Consider the following 25,837-nt stretch of genomic DNA (forward strand, 5'->3'; position numbering starts at 1 on the left):
GGATGTAGCTGTATAAACAAACTGCTTTTTCTTAGTCTGTCAAAATTACCTTCTCTTTATATGCCTTGGTTGAAACAACCTCTCTCAGCAAAACCAGAATGTTGCCAGCGTAACTTTCACCAACTTTCATTGCTTTAAAATTGCTGCAATAAAAATTAAATCTCTAGTAGCTACCATAGTAGCTCTCAACTCAGACTAATATAATAAATGAACTCCTTGTGTAGATGAGGGGAGCTGTACCTAGTAGGGTGTTTATTACTTTAGGAATGCATTCTCTCTGCTGCTATTACGTGTTGGTACAACTCGCTATGCAGCATATTCCAGCATCTACTAATTGTTGTTTACTAATAGGGCTAATTTACCTATAGGGCATTTTCTTTTCTGTTTTATGATGTCCAGAGATTATTGAAAAGCACCAACACACTCTTACCATTCATTATTAATACTGAAATCTTAAGTTTAGGCTTAGAGAAGGGAGGGAATATTTGGCTTATGGTTTTACTGCATCTGCCCTAAATGGCATTACTAATTTTCTGTTGTTGTCGTTGTCATTTTGCATTCCAGACGCTACAATCATTAGACCTACACATTGTGAGTAAAATTCCAGTCCTGACACATACCTGGTATTCAGTTCACTTAAAATTCTTAAGCATGAAGAAAGAGACATAGAGGAATAGAAATGGTGACAATAGATTTTTCCTTATAAGATGATAGCAATAGAGCAGATAAAAATAAACTCTCTGCATGTTCCCTGAGCACAGTGTAAGAAATAATGGGCCTGAATTGTAGGAAAGGAGAGTTAGGAGAATATTCATAGATACTCTTGTAGGATGGAAGACGAAGACTCCTCCCTCTCCCATCAAAGAAGTTTATGCAAAGAAGTGTGTCGGGGACAGGGGAGGAAAGGCAGAATAAGTCTGTGCCTGTCCAGCTGTTTACAAAAGATGGTGACCAGTGTTACTTGTGAGCAGAGTCCCAGTTATTGACTCTAGTTTGTCTTGAGTTATGAGCTGTTGCTTTAGTGGACATATGGCTCAAGCCAACTATAGGCTCCTTGGACTATACAGAAGGTCACTCTTCTGCTCTGAGCTATTTCCCTGCCTCTGTCCTGCAGAATACTGGGTGTGATACCAGGTTCTGTCTCTTCCACTACCTCAGCCAGGCAGGTGTCAGAGATGTATATAGTTCAGATATTTTACAAACTTATGATATTAATTTGTTTGATTTTGAGTAATATGTATGAGATTTTTCCCTATCTGGTATTTTAAGTATTTTTGGAGTGTCTCCAGCAATAGGACTTCCTCTCTAAAAGTCTTACCATGTAGCAGAGAGATCTTTTGAATGATCTCTTCAGTGTGTTTTCATCTGTGAAAGGCAATACAGAGTTTGGTATATAAATTATGTGTCTCTAAGGTGAACCAGAAGAATCTCCCTCAGAGGTATTGCTAGTTCTTCAGTGCAATCTGTCAGAAGGACAGAACTGCTGCAGAAACCAACAAGAGAATTTTGAAATATCAGAGTAAGAAGTGAAATCAAGAACATTTAAGGAAGTTCCTCTTGTTACATCTCCTTACTGGGAACAGGTAGAGAAGATAGACAAGTGTAAGCCTGTGGACATAGACTGTATCCATTATGTATCACATACTGTACTCTTCATATCTCAAAGAATAAATACATGATGATGATATTTACAGAGTGGGAAGAGGGTGGAGGAGAACCGAAACATCTCATGCTTTTGTGTGTTTAAAATTTACAAGTAAAATTATTTAAGAAACCAATTTGTCATTCAGGAGGAGTCATGACTATGGATTATGAAGAGCAAATAGCTGATAAAGTATGTTCTATGCATCCGTGTCACGTTGTTCATCCAGCTTCACTTACTATGAACTTCACTGGCTGGTCAGAGTGTAAAAATTAGAAACATTATTTTCAATCTCCTTCAGCTGTAGCATATCACATGTTTATATCTAAGCTTCTACAAAAGCTTTCAAGATTCCTGGTTTGATAATTAAAGAGGTTCCCTGATTGATATTAATTTGTCAGGCTGTAGTTTCAGGACCAATTTCATCTGATCTAAGTATGGGCTGCCAGAAGGGGTAGTTCTGTCTTCCCCCTCAGTACCAAAGTGGAAAAAGAGAAAGAGGTCTGTTTCTTCTGTCAGAAATAGTGCTCTGTTCCAGCCTGGCTGAAATCTAACCCATGAAAAACATAAACCAGTGCAAAAATAACAATTTGTTTTCAAAGAAATTGCAGTTTCTTCCTGTGCTGGCATAAGGGTCAGGGAGAGGAAGCAGAGCTGGCAACAGGGGCAAGGGGACCAGTGGAACCTCCCTTTTCCTACATTTAGCTCATCATAATCTGAACTGCAACCTCATGTTTCCACTGCATTTAAAAACACATTTACTGTCCCTGTTGTGTTGGTAAAATACAGATATCTATTTATTTCTATTGACATACCTATTTAATAGTTCCTTGTGGGACAGTTATACTGGTGCTTGGATGCTCTCCCCAACTGGATATATTTAGAGCAATGTAATACAACTTTATGCTACTATAATATTAAGAACCTCTGATTAAGTTATTTCCCAATGTTTTAATTAATGCCATTCTTCCAAAACCAAGGGCTACAAAAGGATTCATTTTAAAATAGGTTTAGTTACTGCAGCTTGTGGGTTATCTGTTAAAGCAAATAAAGCTCTATAAGTTATCAGCAATGTGGATAAAATAATGCAAAGTTCACTCTGCATTTCTCTCTCATAAAATTCTTCTTTCCTTGCTGCCCAAGTGTCTCTTGTCTGTCTACTCACTGTTCTACAAGTTTCCCTCCCTGTCTCTGATTTTGTGGTTATTTGAGAGCTTAACTTCAGAGGGGTGGGATGGGTTGTTGCTACTGTGGTACAGAAGCATGAAAAGCAGGTATTTTTAAGGGTTACGACCTGATGGCAGATCCAAGTAATGCAGGTCCAAACAAATTCCAAACTGCCAGAGGCCAGCTTTATATCCCCTACTCCTTTGTAGCTGAACATGGGCTCTGAACCATGGATTTAGCTAAACCAACTGTGGTTTCCTTGCACCATCCCCCTTTGCTCTTCATAGGCCAGTAGGCTGAACCCAAAATATTGTTTTTAAACTACATATCCATGAAAAGTGAAACTCTATTCTTCAGACCTGCAAAAAATTAGCTGCTTTGAAAGTGTTCACTGAGATAGTGTTATATGGGATGGTAGTTTCCTATCCTCTTATATCTGTTCTTGTTTTCATGTGTTACATCTCTGCTCTCTTGCATTTTTCACTTGTTTGATCCCTTTCGACTGAGTGGGACGCTCGCTATCTTTCTCCTTCCTCTCTGTAATTTATTTCTTTCCAAGCCTGGATCACCTTCGTATTTCTCCTGTTGTCTCTGGGTCTATTTTGTTTGGAGCAGATGCTCCCCCTGGTGCTCTATTTTGTAGTGTTCAACATAGTACAGTCAAAAGAAACTGGATAGGTTTACAGTTATCTAACAAAGCGAATTCCAAGGGAATAAAGGAAATTATTATTGAAAATTAATTTTTTATTTGGAATTTCATCTATTCCTGAAATTAACAGCAGCTTTGAGTAATTTCTCCATAATAAAATTCAATAAATTGTCAAGAAGCCTTTTCTAAAAGTCTAATCTACTAGCGGTAGCAAACCCTGAGGGAGACTGAGTTGAAATCATTTCTTCCCTCTCTGTTTCTTCTCCAAAACTCCCATGCACCACATTGTTCCTACAAGGCCACATGCTCGGAGAAGGTACTGCAAACTGACTTAACCAGCCTGGTTTTTTTCATAGACCTTATATCCACCAGTACAGACTTGTAGCTGCTTTTGTATTCTTACAGCCCAGTTGTTTGACTGTAAATTAGCCCAGTGATTTCATCGAAATAAGGTCTCCCTGCTCTGTGCAGTTTTCTATCTTCCTTGGGATTTGAACTCTTACAGGTTTTCTCGTACAAGTGCTCGGGGCAATTTTGCTTCTTTGCATTCACATTCAATCAATTCAAGGCACGGAAAAGTCGTTGCTAAAAGCTAAAACCTGTTCCATAAACCTCCTCCATGGTCTGGTAAGCATTGAACTCCCACTTTGGCAAAGCATAAAAAAGTGAGCTGTTCATGGAAAACACTACAGCAGCACGAACTTCTGTAGTTAGTGTTTCTCTTAACTTCCTCAATTTAATTTAGTATCACAGATGATGTAGTGCCTGTCGCAAGCCTTGAGTTTCCTCTCGCGCCACGAGTTGGAAAGTTAATCTGTTAAGAGTCAAAAAGCAAACAGGCAGAATGCAAATACAGTTAAAGTGTTATTGCATATAAGAGCTCGTAAAATCTGGAAGGTCTCGGTGCTCAGGGTCTGACGAAGGGTCGCACACAGAGCACCCCTTCCCACTCCAATCGCGCCGGGCACTGCCGGGACTGGGACTCGAACCGGTGACGAGAGAGGGCGGGTGTTTGCCTGTGCGCATGCGTACCGCCGCCATGACGGTCAGGTGGCCGGCGGGGAGGGTTTGGAGATGCTGCAGCTGCTGGAGAAGCTCCCGGCGGGACGGGCCCCCGAGGTGGGTTCTCCGCGGCCCCGGGCGGGGAGGGCGGTGTTCGCCGCGGGAAAGCCCAGGTGCCGCTCCCCGGCACCTCTAAGCGAGGCCGGGCCCGCCGGCGGCGCGGGGCTGCGAACCGGGACCGCCCCCTCCCGCCAGGCCGCGGCGGTGGAGGACGGTGGTTTGGGAGACCAGAGATGCCCACAGGTTTGGAAGTCAGCATTTGGAGCTGTGCTGTACAACCTGGCCATCCCGGTGCAGAGGTGACTGAGGTGCCTTTGGCGTGGCAGCTGTGTAGTTGTGCAGCTGTGTAGCTGTGGTGCTCGGCGGTGCTGTGTAGTTGTGCATGCCAGTTACATCCACATTCAGGGTGAATCTGAATCATGCTGTGATTTCTGTGGCCGAACTTCGTGAACTGACTTTAGGGCAGAAGGGGGGACAGTTCGTATTCAGGGACTACCTCTTAAAGACTTTTTAGAATGCTGCATTCAGGAAGCACTGAGGGAGTACCCAGTGGATGGAAGGGTGAAAACTGAATTGCTTGATCAGTCTCATAGCTGGTAGATTAACTATGATAGAATTATATTCTCAAGTTATGTATCACATTGTTTCAGTTCCTTCATAAAGTAGTTGATGGCATATGTGGCCGTGCATATCCTCGATACCAAGATTATGGCACCATTTGGAGCTTGTCAGAGTGGATGGAGGTTTTAGAAGAAACAATGGCCTATTTCAAAACTGCAGTTGGCAAAAACATATCTGATGAAGAGGTAAGGGTTCATCACTGGTTGGCTTTTGACTTTGAGAGATCATACTGGAGTGATTAGTTTTGCAGTCTGTTTAGTCCTAAAATATTTTTATAGTGTAGCATTTGAATAGTAGTGGATTAAGCAGAAGATAAGCAGCATTTACAAATACACTGCTAAGACTTTTAAAACAAAAAGTGAAATTGATGCTGATTTTTGGATATTTGTTAAAATACTGGTTTAATCACTCAAATTCGTATTTTGAGTACCACCAAATTTAATCTGTTTAACTTAAAATATATACCTGTAAATAATACCGTTTTCTAGCAACAGAACCAATTTACACTCATTTGACTTTCTTTGTTCGTTAGTGCTGCATTAAAGTGGTTTAAAATGTTGGCTGTATGTAAATAATTTGGTTTTTTAAATCTGACAGTGAATGGAGGACCTTGGGGTGCAGGGACTATAATTCAGGGTATTCCAGTATGTACGAACTTTGCAAAAACTCGTTCCATTATTAGAAATCTTAATTCTTACTTTTTGCATATGCCTCACATTTTGACTACCTGCTAGTAGCCAGGTCGAAATCACACGTGTAGTCATAGGAGGTCGGTACATCGGTATGTCTGTTTCAGCTGAGCTAATGTATTTGGCCTGCACTCTGATGCTGAGAAACTTTTAGAGCTAAACCTGAGTTATTTGTGTGTGTGATTCTGTTTTGATTTTAGGGTAGCATCTAAGAAGGCCGATAAAGCCTGCATTCTCTGTCATCTTTTAATTTAAGTGAGAAGAACGTTATTTTTTTCTTTATATCTTGCTGTGGTAAGCACTGACTCTATCAAACACAGAGGGCAGCCACTAAAGGCAGTGTAAGAAAGATGGGGCTATGCAGTCCAGTATAAGAGCTGTCAACTTGGATATCTAGAGCACAGCTATTGCAGGTGATACATGTTATTTCTGTTGTTCATAATTTAAGCAATCACAGTTTTATTATTTTTGTAGGCTGCTCAGCAGATAAGTGAGTTAAATTCAGACTACCAAGAAGCAATCACAAAATGTCTGAAGGGTAGAAAGGAAGAAATCAGGAATGCCCTAGTGGAAAGCGTAAATGGAATCTCTTCTGCCCAGCTGCAGGATTTTGACTGGCAGTTAAAGGTGAGAGTTGCCTTAATGTTGTTTGAAAAAAATGTTCTACAACACAGAAGTAACTATTGATATAGTCCCCCTAGGCCTGCCCCCTCTGGAGTATGGTTCAATTTCTATAAGTATGAGAAAAGCTCATTAGTGAGCTTTTCTCATACTTACACATCAAAGACTTGCCAGAAATTTGTATAAACTGCAAAAGTAATTTTTTCATTTGTTTTATTTTGGTTTTGCCCTCCTTTCTTTTAAAGCTGCAATATCTCTCCCTTTCCTAAAGGGACACATGAGGTGCTATTCAGGAACACCTAAAAGTTTTGTATGCTTTTATGATTTTGGGGCCTGAATAAAGTGTATTTTGACTCAAAGAAAGAAGAAATATTTACTTAATTTTAAGATTAGCTGAGTGATTCAGGATGATTTTTCCTGACTTTTTAAAAATTTTTAGTTTTTGCAATAAGCAATAATTAGTTTGAAATAATTTATGTTTAGACTTACTATTTTTCTGGTAAACCAATGATAATGGTGTTGCCTAAAGCAGGATGGTGCTGAAGACAGCTGCTTTAAATTAAGCTCTGTCAAATACTTTAAAAAATTACTTGTACTGTTTGTATTTTTAGTTAGTCCATGAGAACTGTTAAACGGAGTTGTAGAGCTGTTGAATAGTTTTCCATGTTAACAAGTGTTAAATAGTTTTGGCAGCAAACAGCCTTGGAAATCAAAGAGTAATGCCCTAAACAGACAAGTTTTTGCAGGAGCCAATATGGCATCATAACATGCTTTGGATGGACTGTTACTGGGGTTGATCTCTTGCTAACTGCATTTACTGCTGACAGAAATACAAACTGGACTTATGTGAATTCTTGGGGTTTTTTTGTGACTTGTTTTATTTTTTTCTTCTGAAGGATTTTTTGAGTTTCTTTCTATTTTGCAATGCAAATTTCTGGTACATGTCCAAACTACTATATTTATTTTTCTTAAAACCACTTTTTTTTTTCCCCCCTTGAGCTGATTATGATTTTTTTGCTTGCCATGATTGAACTCTACCAAAGACATTGTGTCTTCTCTGCTGTATCACATTCTGTTCTCTAAATAGATAAGATAGTATCTTATACTACCTTATAGTATATATAGTGTATATTTATATACTGTAAGATAGTATCTATTGTATATAGACCTATAGTATTATCAACTGATCTTTGTTTTTAATACACTTTAAAAGCCTTATCTGTGCTAGAGTGGGTATAATAGGAAAAAAAAGAAAAGAAAGCACGATTGGTATATAGTCCTCTTCATCAATGTTTGTCAAATAGGATCTCTGACAAACAGTGTTTAATCAGCTGTAGAGAGTGTTGAAAAACACATGAAAGTCCCCTCTTTCTCCTAACTGCCCCATTCTGTATGACCCTTCTCGTTGAAAACCAAAACAATTTGAGTATGGTGATTTCAGAATTCATATACTTCATTAAAGAGCCATGATGAAATGTATCCTTTCTTTTTACCTATATTATCAAAATGTGTCAGCCCAGTAATTTTAACAAATTGTTTTTGAGAAGCGTATTGCTGTGAAGAGGGTTTTTTAGTATTTCAATATATTGTTGGTATTAACAAACAAACAAAAATCCCAATAACAAGGAGGAGGAAAAAAGAATCCAAACTGCTGAAATGACTTCTGAGAAGTTAATTTTGTTATGCTGATATTTGTTCTGGTAGCACAAATTGAATTTAAAGTGCAGATGTGTTATTATGAAAGACTAAAAACTTACTGGCTCCACCTTACACTTTATTGTTGTTTTGTCAATCTGCATAGCTTGCTCTTTCCAGTGATAAGATCTCCGTGCTGCAAATGCCACTCCTCAATCTTGATTTGGATGTGAGAGAAAATGGTGAAATTAAGCCAATTTCTATAGAGATGAACAAGGAAGAGTTGCAGAACCTAATAAATGCACTGGAAGCTGCTAATAAGGTAGCTTTTACTGATATAATTGTTTGTTCCTGACTTCTCATGTGCTGAGTTTGTTTTAAGCAAAATTCGCAGAATCGTAGAATAGTTTGGGTTGGAAGGGACCTATAAAGGTTGTCTTGTCTGACCTCCCTGCAGTGAACAGGGACATTGTCGACTAGATGTAGGGGTGGGGCATCCACCACCTCTCTGGGCAATCTGTTCCAGTGTTTCACCACCTCCACTGTAAAAAGTTTCTTCCTAATATCTAGTCTAAATCTACTTTCTTGTAGTTTAATACCATCACCCCTTTCCTGTTCTGAAAGATTAGCAAGAATTCTAGTGTTCCCTCAGCTTCGTAAATTGTCAGTGTCTGGGTGTGCATATGGGACAATTTTTTGGTTCATTGTGAGTCCTTTAATTTCTATGACATAGTAAATCAGGAAGAAAATTACGAAGATTCCAATGCAGTTACCCAAGAAGAAAATTTCAAGTGAAACAATAAAGTTTCACTTGAACTGATCTGTGACACTGGAGAATCTCAGATTTCTTAATAGGAAAGACTAAGGAAAATGAGGATTTGAAGAAAGTAGTGTTCTAATGAAATTACAGCCCTTAACAGCTTTCAAAGCTTGCTTTCTTCTGCATTTGCTTTCCTACTAAACTACATAGTAGCTTGTCATGAGCTCTGCACTATGCAAACAAGGATTTTTCCATGCCAGATTTAAATCCCCACAAGGTGTGGGATGTTATCATCTCCTTACTTAGTTTTATGTGCGCAGAAGGAGGAATCCACTTCAGAAATGATCCCTGATCTCTGCTTTGTGCAGAAGGAATCTCGCTGGACTATTCTACTTTGTGACTACAGGCAGCTGAGGAATGGATTGCATGCAGGAAAGGGTAAAGAAAGTTATTGGAAGTGATAATTGTGTGAGGTTGTAAAAGAGAGCTGAGAGAGGGATAGTGTGCTTTTCAGAGCGAAGACATGGTTATTCAGTTGCATATTACACTGAAACAGAAAGCAAAAAGCTGCATTTCATAGACTGGTTAAGTTTTGGTCTTATCCAACTTTAATCTCATTCCTTTCCTTTTTTTTTGAAGGTTGTCCTACAACTGAAATGATGGAATTCAGATCATCAACAGTGTCTGCTAGTGATGGCTCCCCAGTTGATTTGGAGGAAAAAAATGTATTCTCTGCAAAGCAAAAAGTTGTTGGTGCTGTAGAATACTAAAGTGAGAAGGCTGTTATGACTTGTGACCAAATAAACTACTAATCCTTTGATAAAAGTAGTAAAATCTTGTATCTGTTTGATCAAAAATATGAAAATCCAATGTACAGTTGCTTTTAGTACTGAAGATTTATAGACCTTTGGAAAAGAATCACTTATGACATGTGCCATATTTGTTTTGGTTAAACTTTGATGGTGACCACACAGGTGCCTAGTAAAACTAAGGCATCTTACTTGCATACTGTGTTACCTTATCTGAAGTGCCATGATAATAACATGAGAGAGTATTTGTAGCATTAATATATTTTATATTGTAAATATGGTAAATAAAGACCTACTTTTGTGTGTGAATAATTGCAGTAATTTTTTTCTTGATTTATTAGTCACTAAACTCAATCTTTCTATATGCTGGGGAAAATCACCTTAAAAACAAAACCAGTGTAGAACCACAGAATAGTTGAGGTAGGAAGTGAGCTCTGAGGGTCATCTTGCCCAAGTTCGCTGCTCAAGCAGGGTCATCTAGAACAGACTGTGCAGGACTGTGTCCAGATGACTTTTGATTGTTTCCCAAGGATGGAGACATCAGAACCTCTCTAGGCATCCTGTTCAGTGCTCAGAAGTTGTGGAAAAAGCACTGGATCTTTATTCAGAGTAAAGTGTGGCGTTTTAGCTTTGTTTTTGTATCTTAGTTGATGGCATTTCACTTAATGTTTTCAGAAAGGAGCACAGCGCTGGAGAGGAGATGACCCACGTAGACTGTGAAAAAGATATTTGCAGCTTACCTAATACAGCAGGTAAATCCTGCTCTAAATTTTCCTGAAACCAGATGGAGTTTGGATTGTAGTTACAAAAGTTAGAAGCCATAATACTAGAGAGGGATACAGCAGAAAATCTTATGCTTTCTACTATTTGTTAAACCATTTTTCCATATATAAAGAGCAAATTATCTGTAATGCTGACATAAATGCTAATGTGTGGTTCTCATCATGTATGTCTATACTAGGCATGTTTTGTATATATAAAAAAGCAAAGTATTTATGACCTACTTTCTTTGTAGTTTCAAAACTGAAGACCCTTCTTGAGTTTCTTCCACTATATTTTGTTGTGCTGTAGGTTTTCATGTAAGCAAAGTTTAAAATAATACATTCATACAAGGAATAGGACTTCAGAGTACTGGTCTGAGGAGGAGGAGAAGAAACTCTCTTGTAGGAAGGCTTCTATGAAAAGGACTTTAATAGGCTTCATGAATAGGAAACATAAATACATATATAACTAGGATAGAAGTTTCATGGGTCAGAAAACATTTTTGAAAATGTGTATCTGTGTAAAATATATTGTTTCCCTTTTATTTGGTACTGGTACATTTAGTCAGGTGTACATGTTCAGTCCCAGCAACTGAAGAAAGATCAGAAACGTGGAGAAGTGAATAAAGAATTGTAAAGATGAGAAACTGAAAAATGCATCTTACAGTGAAGGGACTGCAATCTCTAACAGATACAGCTTGATCATAGTCTTGAATTTCCATACACAACAAATTTGATAATGGATCAGATAACAGAAAAAGACTTTGTATAAGTGGTACGAAATTCAAGCTAAAAAATCAGATTGGAATTGATAATTGCTTAGCTTTTCTAGAAATCTGAAAAGCGTTACTGCAGGTTGTCCAGTAGACTGTTCAGGAGCATGCTATTTTTTAATTGTGAGTGTAAGGAATAAATTTGTCATGTCTATTTCTTTTTTTTATAGGTGTATTTGTATTGACTCCACTTTTTCCTTTCTTCTAGATCTAGTTGCTTCATAGGGGAATATGGCCTTATGTGTTTAAATGCTTCATGGATTGTATGATGCATACTGAAGCTGTAACTCTGCTTTAGCTTTCCTATGATAGGCGTATGTTGCTAAAAAGCTTTTGTAGAGAAAAGAGGCTTTATTTTTTGGTAACTGATTTTTATTGTTGCCATGCTGTTTTTATCATTTAGAATGGAAGGACTGAAAACTACTTTTATTTACAGTAGCAGAACCAATAAACAGCCATTTATTTCATACAAGTGTACACTATCAAGTTTGGGATGTCATTTGGATAGAAGACACTTATTTGTGTGCTGATCCACTGACACAATTTATAGATGTAGCAGATACTTAGAAAGTCTGTACTTTGAAGAATATTAAGGTGGTTATTTAAAACTTATTCTGTAGTATGTTGCTGAAGAGAATTTTGTGTTGCTACCTCTTAGTTTTCAAAGATCAACTTTTCAAAAATGCAGTAAGTTCATCAAAATAGTTGTTTTCTCCACAATAAAAGGCCACAAATAATAACTTCCATTTTCACGTTCAACTAGCGAAACTTGTATTGCAAAATCTGCCACATTGCTCACTGATAGAAAGCAATTTTTAAAAATGTAGATGGTACTTTAAATATTTCTGACTTTTTCTTAGTGGTAAAGTTTACATAGTTTCATTTTAAATTCTATAGCAAGTTACGTAATGATGGCTTTACAGTTAAGGGTATGGGGTGGTCATTTAGTCGTTAGTATCGTCCTATATTTGTCCTGTCCTTTACTGCAGCACTGAACAGAAAAGGCTGAAAAATAATTTTTCAATGATTTTTTGCTTTAAAAAGAAGACAAGTTTCTGTTACGATGTGACAAGACTAAATACGCAATTATATGCTCTTTTTGTAGGTGTTAGACTTTATTGAAAATCTCAGTATTTTTAATATAATGATAAAAATTATGTTTCTAATAGGGGACATAACAACACTGTATGACTGGCTAGAGAGGGAGAGGAGCACCAGTTGACGAGCAGTTGAGAACTAGCAGCTAAAACATGATAATCATGGAATTGCATTTGAATGTGTGGAATTGCATCCTGACCTTACATCACTACAGAGAAATGAACTGTCCTCATAAGGCACAAAATGGGCTCCAGTAGGTGACCAGGAACAGGACTAAAGAGAATGGAGAAGAGAGCTTGCTGCTCTGTACTTTGTACCATCTATCAGAAAATGTTTTTTTTTCTGTCTTTGCTCAGAGAATTAGTTACTTCTGGAACAAGCAAGGTCTCCAGTTGTGACAGATAAGGCATTTGTGGAGACTGTACCAGACCTAATTGATGCAAAAAGCTAGAGATTTCACAAACCCCGTTATACGGGTGTCAGCTTCAACATACACTTCAAGGAACGCAGGTAGACCCAAGCAGGTAGCAAATAGGACAAATGTGCGCATCTAAGACAAGCTCGTGGCCAGGAGCACGTCTGTCAAGTGTGCCCAGCCATGCTCCCTTCCCTCCTGAAGAATAGGAGGACAGGTAAAGAAGTTGGCATCACATTTCCACACAGAGGTTTTCATTAAGTGTGGAGCATGGCCATGCACGTCACAGCCCCTGGAGAGAACTAGATGCTGGGACCAGAGCTGAATAAAGTCACAAAAGCTGAGGAGAGCTTGTGGTGTGAGAAGTGTCATTTACAAAGACTAAGGCTGTGACTAAGGGGGAATCGGGAAAATCTTCTGAAGGCATAAGAAGGCTTAGGCCAAAGGTGCAGGAGTTTAAAGAGACCCCGTTAGATTAAATAATTTTTAATTTTGTCTTTGCTTATCTGCTCACTTTGCCCATATCTGTATTTTCCTATGTTCTTTCAGGCCTAAGGTCTTTCTAATTAACTGACTACAGTGCATGGAATAGCTTTGGTGTTTGCACATTACACCACACTAACTTGTAAAGATTGTTCCAAGGAGATGCTTCCCCTTCGTCCTGTTTCAGGGACACGAGTTCATATTCTCCCAATGTTTACCCTGCAGAGCAGCTCACTTCTGGGTCCTGCAGTCATATGGCCAAAAAAATCCCAACCAGCTATCATGAGCATGTTTAAGAAATCTCTGTGGTTTTGCAGGTACTGTGTACAGACCTCCTAAGTATGTAATTTATACCAAAACCAAAACTTTGCACATATGAGTGGTGGGTTAACGTGAGCCTTGTCCTCTGCTATAAGCTAGCTGCTTTGTTGAAACTTGTAGGAATGTCGTATCTCATAGGTCCTTACTGTTCTGTTATCTTTTGGTTGAAATTACGAATGGATTTGTATATTATTGAGACACTCCCAGGTAGGCACACAAATATACACACTCAGGGACAATAAAGCTCAAGTCCTTGGGAAACTGAGCCAAAAAGGACTTCCAGTTCAAATTGAATGAGAGCTGCACAAACTGTACCGGGATTTAGCTGAAACATAATTAGCAATAGGACCTACTTATGCTGATCTTGAAGGCTGGTTCCTAGGGGCAAGGAAATTAACTACTGAAGTACAACTGTGAGGGAGCTTAACATTACAGCATTATTCACCTTTATTGTGCAAAACCAGCCGAATTACTCCAACCTATTGATGGGAAGAGAGTGTTTCTTTTGTACTCACTAATTTCTAGCTCCAGATGGCAATGTACCTGGGTAACCCATAAACAGACTCATTTTCCATCCTATGCCTCTGATAACTACTGCATTCTCCTTGCTGCCAAGCTATTGCTCTCAAGTGAGAAATGTTTTCTTCTGCTTTTTTTTCTAGAAGTTGTTGTACCTACAGTTAGTGGCTCTTGCCTCTGTATGTGGTGGAGTCACTAATCTCTGCTGCCAAACTTTGCACCAAGAGCTGGCAGGGGTTTCCTGACTCAAGATCATGGCTTGCTGTTCTCCGTGCAGATAGGCCTTAGTGGGTGCCACTCAAAATGGGCTGCGGGGCTGGGATTTGTATCAGTGGCATGTGTTAAAGGTCTGGTGCATAAGAGTGGACCCTCCTATTTTGGAACATGCTATTCTTAAGGAGTTCTGTATTTGCACTGCTCTTGTTTTGTTAATGGCTTTTACTCTGCTCCATACTTTTTTTATCCCCTTGGAGTTGTACAATGTAACTGCTTTTAATCCATGTGCCTGTCATCTGTTGTGTGAAGTAGCTGGTTGATCCATAAACTTGGGATGAGGTTGGGACTTTGGAGCCCACAGAAAAATTGATAGTCTTAAAGACCCCCCTAGATTAGCAATGTCAAATGCCTGGTTTGCAGCCCTATATTTCTTGTAAATTAAACCTATTCCTTTTCTTGTTTGTTTATTCTATTATTACAGACTCTTTCTGCAGAAGCCTGCTGCACAAACAAAGGGAAGGATGAGAAGGTCCAGGTATTGCACAATGTGACAAACTTTAGCACGTAGGAAGGTTTCATTTGTTATTATATTCTGATTAAAGAAATTGTCATGTCAGTTGGCAATAAGGTAGTCAGCTGACCTTACTGCCAGGTAATGAGGAGCTGCTGAAGAAGCTTTCCACATTACTCATTTGTATCTGTACCAATGTTTCTTTCTGTACAAGCTTCCATGGGTAACAATCACTTTGGTACCTACATAGACTCTGTTGGCTTGGATATCTTGACTCTCCTAAAAGTATGAAACATTTTTAATTAAAAAAAAATTAACTGATAATAGTTTCAATAAACTGCTATGTTAGACAGCAGTGTAAACACTGTTAGGAAACAATTGGCCATAGAGAAGATGACTGACCTATTACTTCTCAATTGCATGGACCTTGCTAGAACTTCACCTGTGGCTCCTTGGCTGGAATTGGCTGTGTTAGGCAAAAAAGCAGCCAAGTGCGGAGAGGCAGCTCCTCAAAAGGAGCGCACCCAACATCACTGGTGTGCCATAAGACTCAGACACATCTCCTGATCCTCAGTGGAGTAAGGAAATCTGTAGGAAACTATATGCAGAAATTTCCTCAGATCTGTCCCTAGACATCTGCCAACTTAGTTTTGGGTTTGATTTCCTCTTAGTGCATGGTGCTAATAACACCAAGGTCGTGGGTTCGATCCCCATAGGGGCCATTCACTTAAGAGTTCAACTCAATGATCCTTATGGGCCCCTTCCATCTCGGAATACTCTGTGTGATTTTGTGTGTAATTTTTGGGAGAATGTTGCAATTACCAGCCACAGGAGACCTGGGAGTCAAGAAAAGTCTTGACCTGGGGTATGTCTCAGTATTGCTTCCAGGAATGAACATGTGCTTGTTTTCTACTTTTTAATACAAAATTGTTCTCATAAATTTCAACATTATTACTTTGTGTCCAGTTAGATCAAATCAGCTGATTCCTTGCTTGGAAATTCAGTGGAATTTCTCTCTGCTACCCTTTATTTCTTTTCAAGATCCCAGCTTCTCTGAAAATGTGATTTGACTTTTCCTTGAGTGATACTTCTCACACACACTATGGAAATCCTTCCCAGTATAACTATTTGAAATGATGTGTGGTGTAACAATTATAATCCTCCAAACTGTTATTTCTTCAAATTTCTGTACACTCTAAATGCTGAAAGATAGTGACATAGATACTGCTTTGAATTGTTTTACTGTGTTGTTTGGAATGATGCTGCTGTGGGCTGCCAATATGTGATAAGAAATACAGTGGGACTAATTTTTATTCCACTTAAAAAAAAATTAAAGTGGCTACAGAAAGGTCATTCGTGATGCATAAACTTTGTAAAAATCAAGGTATAACACTTTTGCTGAAGATGCTTTTTAAGAGCAGATCTGTAGTATTCTGATCTGAATGCTATAAGGCTGAATTTGGGTTGGGTTGCGGGTTTTTTTTGAAAGCTTGGATCTAGAGGTGTTCCATGGCTGGGTATCTTACATTGAACATGTAACATTATAGCTACTGAAGTTCTTCAGAGTTAAAATTGAGAAGGAAAAGCAACAAGTCTAATTAAGTCAGTCTGTGGTAACATTATTGCATAAATTAGTGGACATAATACAGCCAGTAAATAACATTGAAAAGAATAAATGTTATGGGAAAGACCATTCTGGACCACTTGTCTATCAAGTTAACATCAGTCAAATCAGGGATTTTGACTTTGATCTGGGATGCCCTTCTTCTTAAGTGTCCTTTTTTATGAAGCCTGTGCCTATCCAGAGCACTCCTGTTGTAGAGGTCTCTGCTGGAAGTGGCTCTTCTGTACTGCAGGTTGGCACTGTCATACGTGTATGTGGTGGCTCGAGGGTCACGGAGGCTTGTGAACACATCTGAGCTGCTGACGTCATTTCGTGTTTCAAGTGGTCTAAGAAGCATGTTTCCATGGGGATCAACCTGTGCCAAGGAAGGAATGTGGATTAGACAAGTTGCTCAGCCAGCCCAAGGTGTATTCCAGATGGACCTTCTCGCTCTACTACTGAAACACTCCTGCAGTGACAGTCGTGTCTGGTACAGCATTCACAAAAGTGAAAAGATACTGAATACACTTTCCTGACTAGTGTGAAATTAGCTAATAAACATTTAAGTACCTTCCATCCTGACCTGGCTTCTTGGTCTGGGACCTTGTAATAAGGTTAGTTATCTCATCCTCTGTGAAATAAGACTTTTCTAATTTTATCTTTAACTTGGGTCACAGTCTTTATGAAATTCTGATTTGTAATGTCTGATGACTGGACACTTAAAGGTTTCATGTACACAAGGTGAAAAGAAAATGTTACTGTTTAAACAATTTTATACAGATTTAGTGCTGAAGGTTAGTTTCAAAGAGTTTTGTAACAATGGGTTTATGATAGGAAGAGCATGAAGGTACAGTTATGTAAAATGTTCATGATGAAAATTGATTTTGGAAATCATAGCATATCATTAACTTGTTCCTGTGCCTTGTCATAATCCATTTTACTCAATGAAACCCTACATTCAGTTGCATTTTTATGTGTTAGTACCAGAAGCAATTGTTTCAAATATGTTTGTCACTTACTTTATTTGTGCTGTTATTTAGTCAGGGCACTGTTTTAAGTACCTATGCAAAGAACTGGAAACTGCAACCACTATGTACATCTGGCACAATATTTTATATATAAATATATATAAAATATTTTTGTGTTATTGTCTTTCTTATGTATGAATATAATTAACCATGAATGGCAGCATTGCTACAAAGTGTTTTCACAAGTCTTTAGTTTTTTACCTGTTTGTAGTAAAACCTCTTTTGAAAATTTTTGGTGTTCTCAGGATGAAGACTTCTGACTTCTTCATAAAGACTTCCTAGATGTTTCAAATTCACAGATATTTAAACATCCACTATAGCTTGTATGAGGGAAATACACATCAGAACACAGGCCTCTTAAATGAAGCTTCAAAGACTTCACCTCGAGGCTTGAATACTAAAATTGGTTTCGGTAAGCTGTGGTGTTTGACCTATCCCAAATGTAATACAGTCTAGACCATGTCTGTGAATGCCTTTATGTCAAGGAATAAAATAGTAATTATAGACAACATCTGGTGTTGTGAAGCACCAGTGATATGCAATTCTTTGTTTGCACTCTGATCTTTACATTTTTAGTAAGAAATAGCAGAGCTAGGAAGTGATATAATAATCTACAGCAGATTTGAAGTACGTTCAAGAAAAATCTCCAAGAAAAACACACAGGGAAACCCAGTCTCTGGGATTGCCACGGAGGATAGCTGAGAGCCAGAGAAAGCCTTGGTTCCACCTGGCAGTGTGGAAGATGTTCCTTCCCATGGCCAGGAGAAATCTTCATGTAGTTACCAGATTAAGCACCTGCTAACTGAAAACAAAGCAGTGAAAGGGCTATTTGTACAAAAGCCACACAAGAGATCTGTGGGGTAAAAACATTTTCTAAATGGAGTATAAGTCAGCACAGACAGAAAATGCACTTGTCTGGTTTAGCAACTGATTCTGTATGTGCTGAAAAGAGCATGCAGTGGGAACACCCCAGTTCCTACCACTGCTTTGGTGGGAAAAAACTCATATATTCTGGGTTAGAGAGGCCAGTTTGTCACAAATGAGCATGCTATTTTCAAATATTTACTTGAGATATAGACTACCCAGTTTATACTTTTTAGGTCAAGCCTTCAAATTTAAGCAGAAGGGAGATTTAAACTAGGGTTTCCTGCTTTCCAGAGGACTGCCATAACCATGGGACTATTCATTACTCCAAAGATCTGACATTTTTTTTTCAGTGGAAAAAATAATGATCTCAGAGTTGTCTCTGTGTAGCGATATTTTTTTTTAATACTCAGAAGTTTTGATAGTCAACCTTTTCGTCCCAGTTTTATGAAATAGCTCTTTGAACTGTCTTTGATTACATAAGCTAATGTGTAAGCTAATTGACTTTAGTCTTATAATAGTAGTAACAGTAATGCAAGCATCATTAAGCAGTTATTATGACTTTTCTTTTGACAAGACATCTCTTAACAGCCTACAATCTGAAGTGATTCACAGGGTTCTTCTTGAACTAATGTGCCCTGACAGTTTATTATGAGGCAAGCAGCATATGAATTCCTACTCTAAGTGTTCTGAATGAACCTGTTATTTTTAGAATAAGTTTCATTTAAACCATTTTAGGTGAGGTGATTTGTATATATCATGAAACAATTCGGTCTTTGAATTGAAGTCTTAGCAATTCACAACAAAAGACCTTACACTAATCTTGACTAAATTAGCTCAGGGAAGTATAAAGTCTCTTCTTATGTACCTGGTCAAATTCTCTGTGTAATGTGAAGCTTGTGGGAAACAATTAGTTTCCCACATAATTAAAAACCCTTTCAGTATATCTTGAAGTTCACTTCAAAATATTCTTAAACTTGTACAGCTGAGATTTTGTTACTGAAGCTTAGTAATTCTACAAATTCCTGCAGGAATCTGGAAAATGTACAACTTGTTAAGGGATCCCCAAAAGAGTCTTGTTATTAGTTTTGTCTATTTTTATTTTTGGAATGAATTAACAACAAATATATGCACAGTAAATGCTGTAAATTTTCTGTCTTAAAATCTTTTCTCCCTTACTTAATACAAGGTTACCGAGGCCTTTCTCTTGGCCCTGTGCTGGAGGAAGCCTGTGCATCAGAACCAGAGAGCAGGTAGGTACTGCAGTTGTACAGTCTTTGACATATTTGCATCAGATGGCATGACAAAAAATTGGCATGGAAGAGACAAGGCTCTGTCCACTGAGTTTTCTGACCCAGTAGCTGTCTGGCTGCTTGCTTAGGAGTAGAGTATCTCAGTCCCCTGCTTATGGAGGAAGGAAGAGCCATATCAAGCCTAGAGTACTTTTTCCTTGCTCAGATATGATATTTATTCTTTCAAATACCACCGTGTTGCTCTTTAACTACAATGCCTTAGATTTTGTTACATAAACTGACCATGGCTCAGATGAAAACAAGATTTCTTGCTTAACAGATGTTCTGAGCCTAAATGTGTGTTTGCATGAACACTTTGGTTTGTACAATGCATAAATCTTGCCTAAAGTTGTAGAAAGCCGAAGAACTGATTTTTTTTGGTCTTTTGAACATATAATGAAGAATATGTGAGGAACATGTCAAAGGATCTAAAGCTGATGCTGTGTTAGTCATCTGGTATAATTATCGAAGTTTATGTATTCTTCAGGTATATGGTGATGCTTCCTGTAAGAACATTCATATCTGTATTGAGAGTGTATCTAAATTGAGTATATAAATTTTTAATTTTCCCTTTGCAGTGGAACTACCTAAAACCTAAATCAGCACAGGTACATATATATGAATTTTTTAAAGTGTATGATGTGTGCTGAGGAAACATCATTAAAAAAAGTAATAATTTTGCTTGTATGTTTACTTAGAAAATGAGTTTTCTGCTGAGGGCCATCAAATTATATTTTAAGTGTAAAACAGTAAAGTAATAAAAAGAAAATCACCCAAAACAACAGTCCTGTGTTGACCACATAACAAATAGTCAGTCAGCTCTAGGGGAAGAATAGCATGTTGGTATTCCTTGAAAAAGAATGAGTCTCAAATGTTAAAAGCTGTCTGGAATGAGTTTTTACCTACCTATTTTCTTTATCTTAACTGTTGGGAGATAAAAGGTAAGAACTTCTGTTTTATCTCAATACAAACCCATCTTCCTCTTAAGATGAAAGATTCAGGGCCATGTTACTCATACAAGCTGTCTTGTTGGAACAAATGCAGTAGTGTTATCACAATCTGATCTGCAAAGAAACAGGTTATGCTCAGCAGGGCTATACTTATTCAGGTGGGGATTTACTTGATCTTTGAGCTACTTATGTGGTTATGTATTCCCCTTTTTTTTCTCCTTCCAGTAGCCACTCTGTTGGAGAATCATGATTTCCTCAGAACCTGTGGCTGGCCTTTGGCTTTCTATTCTGGGTGCTTTGTGGTTCACAGAAGGTTTGAAAGGAAGGTGTGATGCTGTGCGGACTTGGGGAGTGAGGAACCATCTATCACTTGCCTTGTGTTGTCATTTATGAACCTTATGATGGCTCAGCCCCTTTTCCACTCACAATATGATTGCATTCTACGTTTTTCTCATATTTAAGAGAAATCTTCTCTGTAACATTCACACTATCATTGTCTGGGGAAACAGAAGCAGTTGCATGCATGGACTATCTAAATATTTTCTTGCAGGGTGCTTTTGTCCTATTTATCCATAATTACGGTGGTCTCCTCAATGACATCTAGCTTCAACAAATGAGCAAGGACATATAAACAGTCTTTATGCTTTATTCAGAGAAACAGAAATATTGTTTACTACAAATTAATATTTTTTGTATATAGAAATTAAAATGGCATAAATTGTGAAACTGGAAAGACACTATTTCCACCTTCTTCAGTCTGTAGAGAAAGGAACAGCCACATAGGAAACAGCAGTTCAGTTTCATTGTTCATCTGGTCTTCTCTATACTGTTAATATCAAGGTCAGTTTGTTGAGTGTTGCTCACACATCTAATGCTTTTGTTATCTGGTGAAGGAATTTGAACTCTTTTACTCATGGGAGTTGCATGTCAGATGGAAATGATTAATATCTTCACCTGGCACAAAGAGATGAAGCACTGTTACATATCATCTATTGGTTAGAGGTCCCTGTATGGATAAGTGATGTGGGTCATGAGCAGAAGGGAAAAAATTATCCTGTAGCTATATATACTTACAACTGTACTTTTATGCTCCAAAAAAAACTTTCCCCTGCTCTGGTACAGACATCATAACACCAGTGAAAAATCTCAAAACACAGTGGAGAGGAGCTCAAAGCTGTTTTCACATAACCTTACTGTGTCCCACTTCTTCAGTCCCACAATGTACATTGTTCCTGCCAAGGACAGAAATACAACTGTCGGACATCAGCATTTCCATGCTGAGTAAAATGAATGTTCACAAACCTGCACTGTACAGGCAGAAAGCAGTCTGTTCACTTAAAGCACTCTCAGCCTCAAAATGGAATTACTGTCTCAAGTGTAAGCACTTACAAATCCTGGTACAAAGCGTGTATGCCTTCTTTTTCTGTCAGAAAAATGCTGGTGTATGCATGTGGTGCTCTGAAAACTTTTGATTCCATTCCATTCAGAGTACCAGCCTCAGTTAAATCTTTGCCATGTAACATTTAGACAAAAGCTTTTAGTTATGAGGGCCTTTTGTTAGTTAAACAAACTCTCCAAATATGTAGGAAAAAGAACTTACCGGCACTCTTATCCTTTACACTTTCTCATCCTTTACTCAGTTCAGTGCACTGGGGCCCATGGGGACAAGGCTGACCTCTGAAGAAGCATTGATTCCCTCTTCATCCTGAATCCTTGCTGTGCTGCTTCTCACCTAGGCTGGGTTATCTCAGGAGCTGTTGAGGTGGCTGGTCTGTTTGTGAGTTTTGTTGGTTTTTTTCCCTTCCTTATTTGCCATAGAAATGCATAGACAGTGTCTGCGTGCAACAATCCATAACAGGGTGGCTTATCTCCTCTGCTCTGTGGAAGACAGTACTTTGTGGGACCTTGGAGACTGATGATTGCCTGAACTGACATTGTGCCCCCATTGTAATAAAGCATCTCCTACACAAGGGGACAGGAGGCAAATGCGAGTAAGGACTTTTAATGGGCTCATGAGTTCACTGAGGCTGAGAACATGACAGCTTTGTTAATGATGCTTAGCTGTAGTGGTGTGGCTGCTGGGACACCAGACACACAAATTTAGAACTAATAAGATATCACAGAGTTTCTGAAACACACTTCCTGATATGTATGTGAAATTGCAACCATCCATCAAGATACGGTCTTACCTGTTAGAGTTTTATGTGTCGGTCTCATTCTTCCAGCTGAACAGAGGGCTCGAATAAAGTTTTGACCAAATGTTATCGCCTCAGGCCACAATAGTACAGAAATTTATAGGACAGCCTGGGTAAGATCTCGTTAATACTTGGATGTAATATATTGTAAGAAAAGCAGAGAAAGGAGGAAGATTTTTGGCTCATTAGAATATGTATTTTCCTCTGAGTCAGACTGGGCCAAATACACCTGAGGCTTTGAAGGGTTTATTTCTGAAAAACTGGGAAAAGTTGAAATAGGTTTATAGCAGTTCGCAAGTGCTCAGTGATGTATTGCAAAATTAAACTTGTCCCTGTAAAAAAAACCCAAACTCCATAGTATTACTTCCTAGAGCTTTTCTGGCTTATTTTTTTTAAGAGAGGGTAGTTGAGGTCTGCTTGAATTTAGCTGAAAGAAAAATCCTGACATGTGAAAGCTGTTATAACCTAGCAGCGGCATCCTTGTGTTCCTGGAAGCTCTGTCATGTGGGCTTCATTCAGGGCTCACTGAAGCAACAGAGTCTGTCTTTGCTTTTTGTTTTTGATGAAGTTTCTTTGTGTAAAGAGGAACTTTATTATAAACATTTCTTCTATACCACCTTCTATATCAAAGAAATACACAGCTGAAGTAGTAAATATTTAACTTCCTTGTACCCTTGTACCCTTGTATTCCTTCTCTGCTGCAAAGAAATGTGTATCCTGAATACTCATTTGCATTTTATGTGGTTTCTTACTATGTTTTCAATTGAAGATGGAACAGACCATACATTGCTGTATTCTCTTAAAATACAATTTTTCTTTAGGCAATCTTAAATGCTTTTGCACATGTTTCATCTGCATTTATCTCTATCATCATATACATCAACATTATCACAATAGAAATAATGATTGAGAAGTTAGCTTGAATGTTTTACCTGGACTCTATTTGTTTCCAGTCTGCTCTTCTCGCCTGGAGCACGTCCTGCCCTGCCTGCTGTCTTTTTTTGATGTTGAGGTCCTTTCCCAAAGAATATGTAATTTACAAAGGCATATTCCAGCAAGGCCAGAAACACAAACACAAAGCATCCCATCAAGTAAATATCTATTGCCTTGACATAGGGAATCTTTGGCAAGGTCTCCCTGAGGTGGGTGCTGATGGTGGTCATGGTCAGCACAGTTGTGATTCCTGAAAAAAGAAGAAAAAGACATTGACTAACAAGACAAGGAAGGAGATTTGAGTGTGAAAGGCATAATGGCAGCATTATATTCCCATATAGATGGCTTAATTATGTGATCAGATTCTTAACAGCCAAGGGAATGCATTTTGCAGGACTGGAAAGGAAGATATCCTTGCAGGTCCGCTGATAGCACCTTCCTTGGCCTTCCATGCAATGGAGGGTGAATGAAATAACTTTCAAAAGCCCAGGCTGTCTTGATACAACTTGCCTTAATTTTTACAACAGCTTGGCTAGGGAACATGGTGTTAACTGACCTGGATAGCAAAGAGTCGATTGATGTTTTTTCTATGTGAGGAAATGCTTCTCACTTTATTTACATCAGTAGCCCTGCTTGATCCCAGAGGGTGACTTGCATTGATCTGGAGATCTGGAATAAGTATCTAGCTTTTGACTGAAAACAGAGCATTGAAAGGAGAAAAGGAAGCTAGTATATTTGCACTGATGTCAGTAGGATCTTCTGTATACATTTCAATCATGCATCTGGCCTGAGAGGACACTTTTTAACATCTACAAGGATTGTTCATGCAGCACAGTGTAGATATCCTTAAATACCTGAATTAGACTTTTGCGCTTCAGTTTGGAAGCAAGACACTTTTGTTCTGATCCAGAGACCATTATGACAAATGGAAATCAGTCAGGATCCCAACCTAACTGCAGAGCAAGAGCTTCAGATATAGGCAAGGTGGCACCTGCCTGCCTTCCTGACAATGAAGGTCCTACGCTGTATATGTAAGATGATAATTAATGATGCTGCAATCAGCAATATGGAATTGGTGCCACTGTATTCAAAGGCAACAAGTATTTATGCAGTTCAGTTATTTTGAGAAGAAGTTACCTAGAGCAACTCTGGCTGCAGAGGCATCATAATTGATCCAAAAAGATACCCATGAAAGAATTGTGATTAGCGTGGAAGGCATATAAGTTTGCAAAATGAAGTATCCAATATTTCTTTTAAGCCGGAAGCTAAGTGATAATCGAGGATATGCTCCTGAAAGAAAGAAATCATATAATAAGTAATGCCTAACAAAAGTTAGACACTGATATTTCTGGGTTGCGGAAGAGAGGAGAGGGTTTTTTTAACTAGCCAGTGCTTACCTGTTGTAAATTCCACTCTCTTTGATACCATCTTGTAATCAACAATAGAAAATTGTGGGAGCTCAATGTTATTAACTCCTGTTACTGCTGACTCTCCTCCATTCCAGTAAAATTCAATATCATCAGTAGTGTATCCATCTGAAACAGAGGCAAAACTTGGTTATTGACTTTTCTTTTTGTTTTACTATTTTGCTTAAATAGTTGAGGTTCAAGTGGAAGGAACTGTCGTTAACCACAAATTCAGCCTTCCGTTGTGTGACATTCCTGTTATACAGAAGCCATGTAGCCTCCTCCATCCCCTGGGGAAGCATCTAGGTGTAAAAAGGGAGAAGACAGAAAACCAGGACAGAATTTAAGATTAAAGATAATTTTTTAGCTAGCAAAAATGCAACAGTTTTCCATTCAGGCTTGAGTTGCTCAGTTTGCTAATAGACTGATACAACATCAACAAAACTTTTAAACTCTTTTTGGAGGAGCTCTGACAGTAAAACCAGCTTCAGTTCCCAGCTTTTCATTTGATTTCCTATGCAGGCTGTGACAAAATACAGAGTTGGGAGCCAGTGGAGGCAAAGATGATTCTAGAAGAATTAAGGTGTCTGTAATATTACCCGACAGTGTCTGTCAGAGCTGAAGGTAACCCTTTGATATTCATGAAGCATTTTATATTTTAATTAGACCATGCCAACTTTGATCTTCTGTTATCACAAAACTATTGCTTTTTTACTTCAAAACTAGCACCTTTCTTCTGTTTCCTTTTAGCAGTGATGTTGATTATTTCTAATTTAATTAAAAATTAATTTGGCATTCTACCACTGGGAATGTT

General features: G+C 38.4%; 2 protein-coding genes across 8 annotated transcripts in view; one reads left to right on the forward strand and one right to left on the reverse strand.

Annotated features, from left to right (window-relative positions):
* The first annotated feature begins 4,485 nt into the window (after positions 1 to 4,485).
* Positions 4,486 to 9,967, forward strand: COMMD8 (COMM domain containing 8). Of its 2 annotated transcripts, XM_017804256.1 has the most exons (5): positions 4,486 to 4,577; positions 5,171 to 5,326; positions 6,305 to 6,457; positions 8,253 to 8,408; positions 9,486 to 9,967. In XM_017804256.1, the coding sequence occupies exons 1-5, from the start codon at positions 4,533 to 4,535 to the stop codon at positions 9,504 to 9,506; spliced, it is 531 nt and encodes a 176-aa protein (XP_017659745.1). In that variant the 5' UTR covers positions 4,486 to 4,532; the 3' UTR covers positions 9,507 to 9,967. The 2 variants fall into 2 exon arrangements, with proteins under 2 accessions (XP_017659745.1, XP_017659738.1); XM_017804249.1 differs by lacking the exon at positions 9,486 to 9,967 and having other exon boundaries at positions 8,253 to 8,456.
* Positions 9,968 to 12,049: 2,082 nt separating this feature from the next.
* Positions 12,050 to 25,837, reverse strand: part of GABRB1 (gamma-aminobutyric acid type A receptor beta1 subunit) — a 125,102-nt gene continuing 111,314 nt past the window's right edge. For 2 of the 6 annotated variants that reach the window (XM_017804209.1, XM_017804225.1), the window contains exons 6-9: positions 25,015 to 25,152; positions 24,755 to 24,907; positions 23,617 to 23,867; positions 12,050 to 16,731 (exon numbers count right to left, since the gene is read on the reverse strand). In XM_017804209.1, coding sequence (XP_017659698.1) covers positions 16,384 to 16,731; positions 23,617 to 23,867; positions 24,755 to 24,907; positions 25,015 to 25,152 — 890 coding nt within the window. In that variant the 3' untranslated portion in view covers positions 12,050 to 16,383. Of the gene's footprint in view, positions 16,732 to 21,115; positions 21,444 to 21,563; positions 22,368 to 23,616; positions 23,868 to 24,754; positions 24,908 to 25,014; positions 25,153 to 25,837 lie in introns of those variants that run through there. The other 4 variants (XR_001873033.1, XR_001873034.1, XR_001873029.1 and 1 more) reach the window with 4 other exon arrangements.

Source organism: Lepidothrix coronata, unplaced genomic scaffold, assembly GCF_001604755.1.
Source record: "Lepidothrix coronata isolate B3197 unplaced genomic scaffold, Lepidothrix_coronata-1.0 Scaffold0, whole genome shotgun sequence".
Lineage (NCBI taxonomy): Eukaryota > Metazoa > Chordata > Aves > Passeriformes > Pipridae > Lepidothrix > Lepidothrix coronata.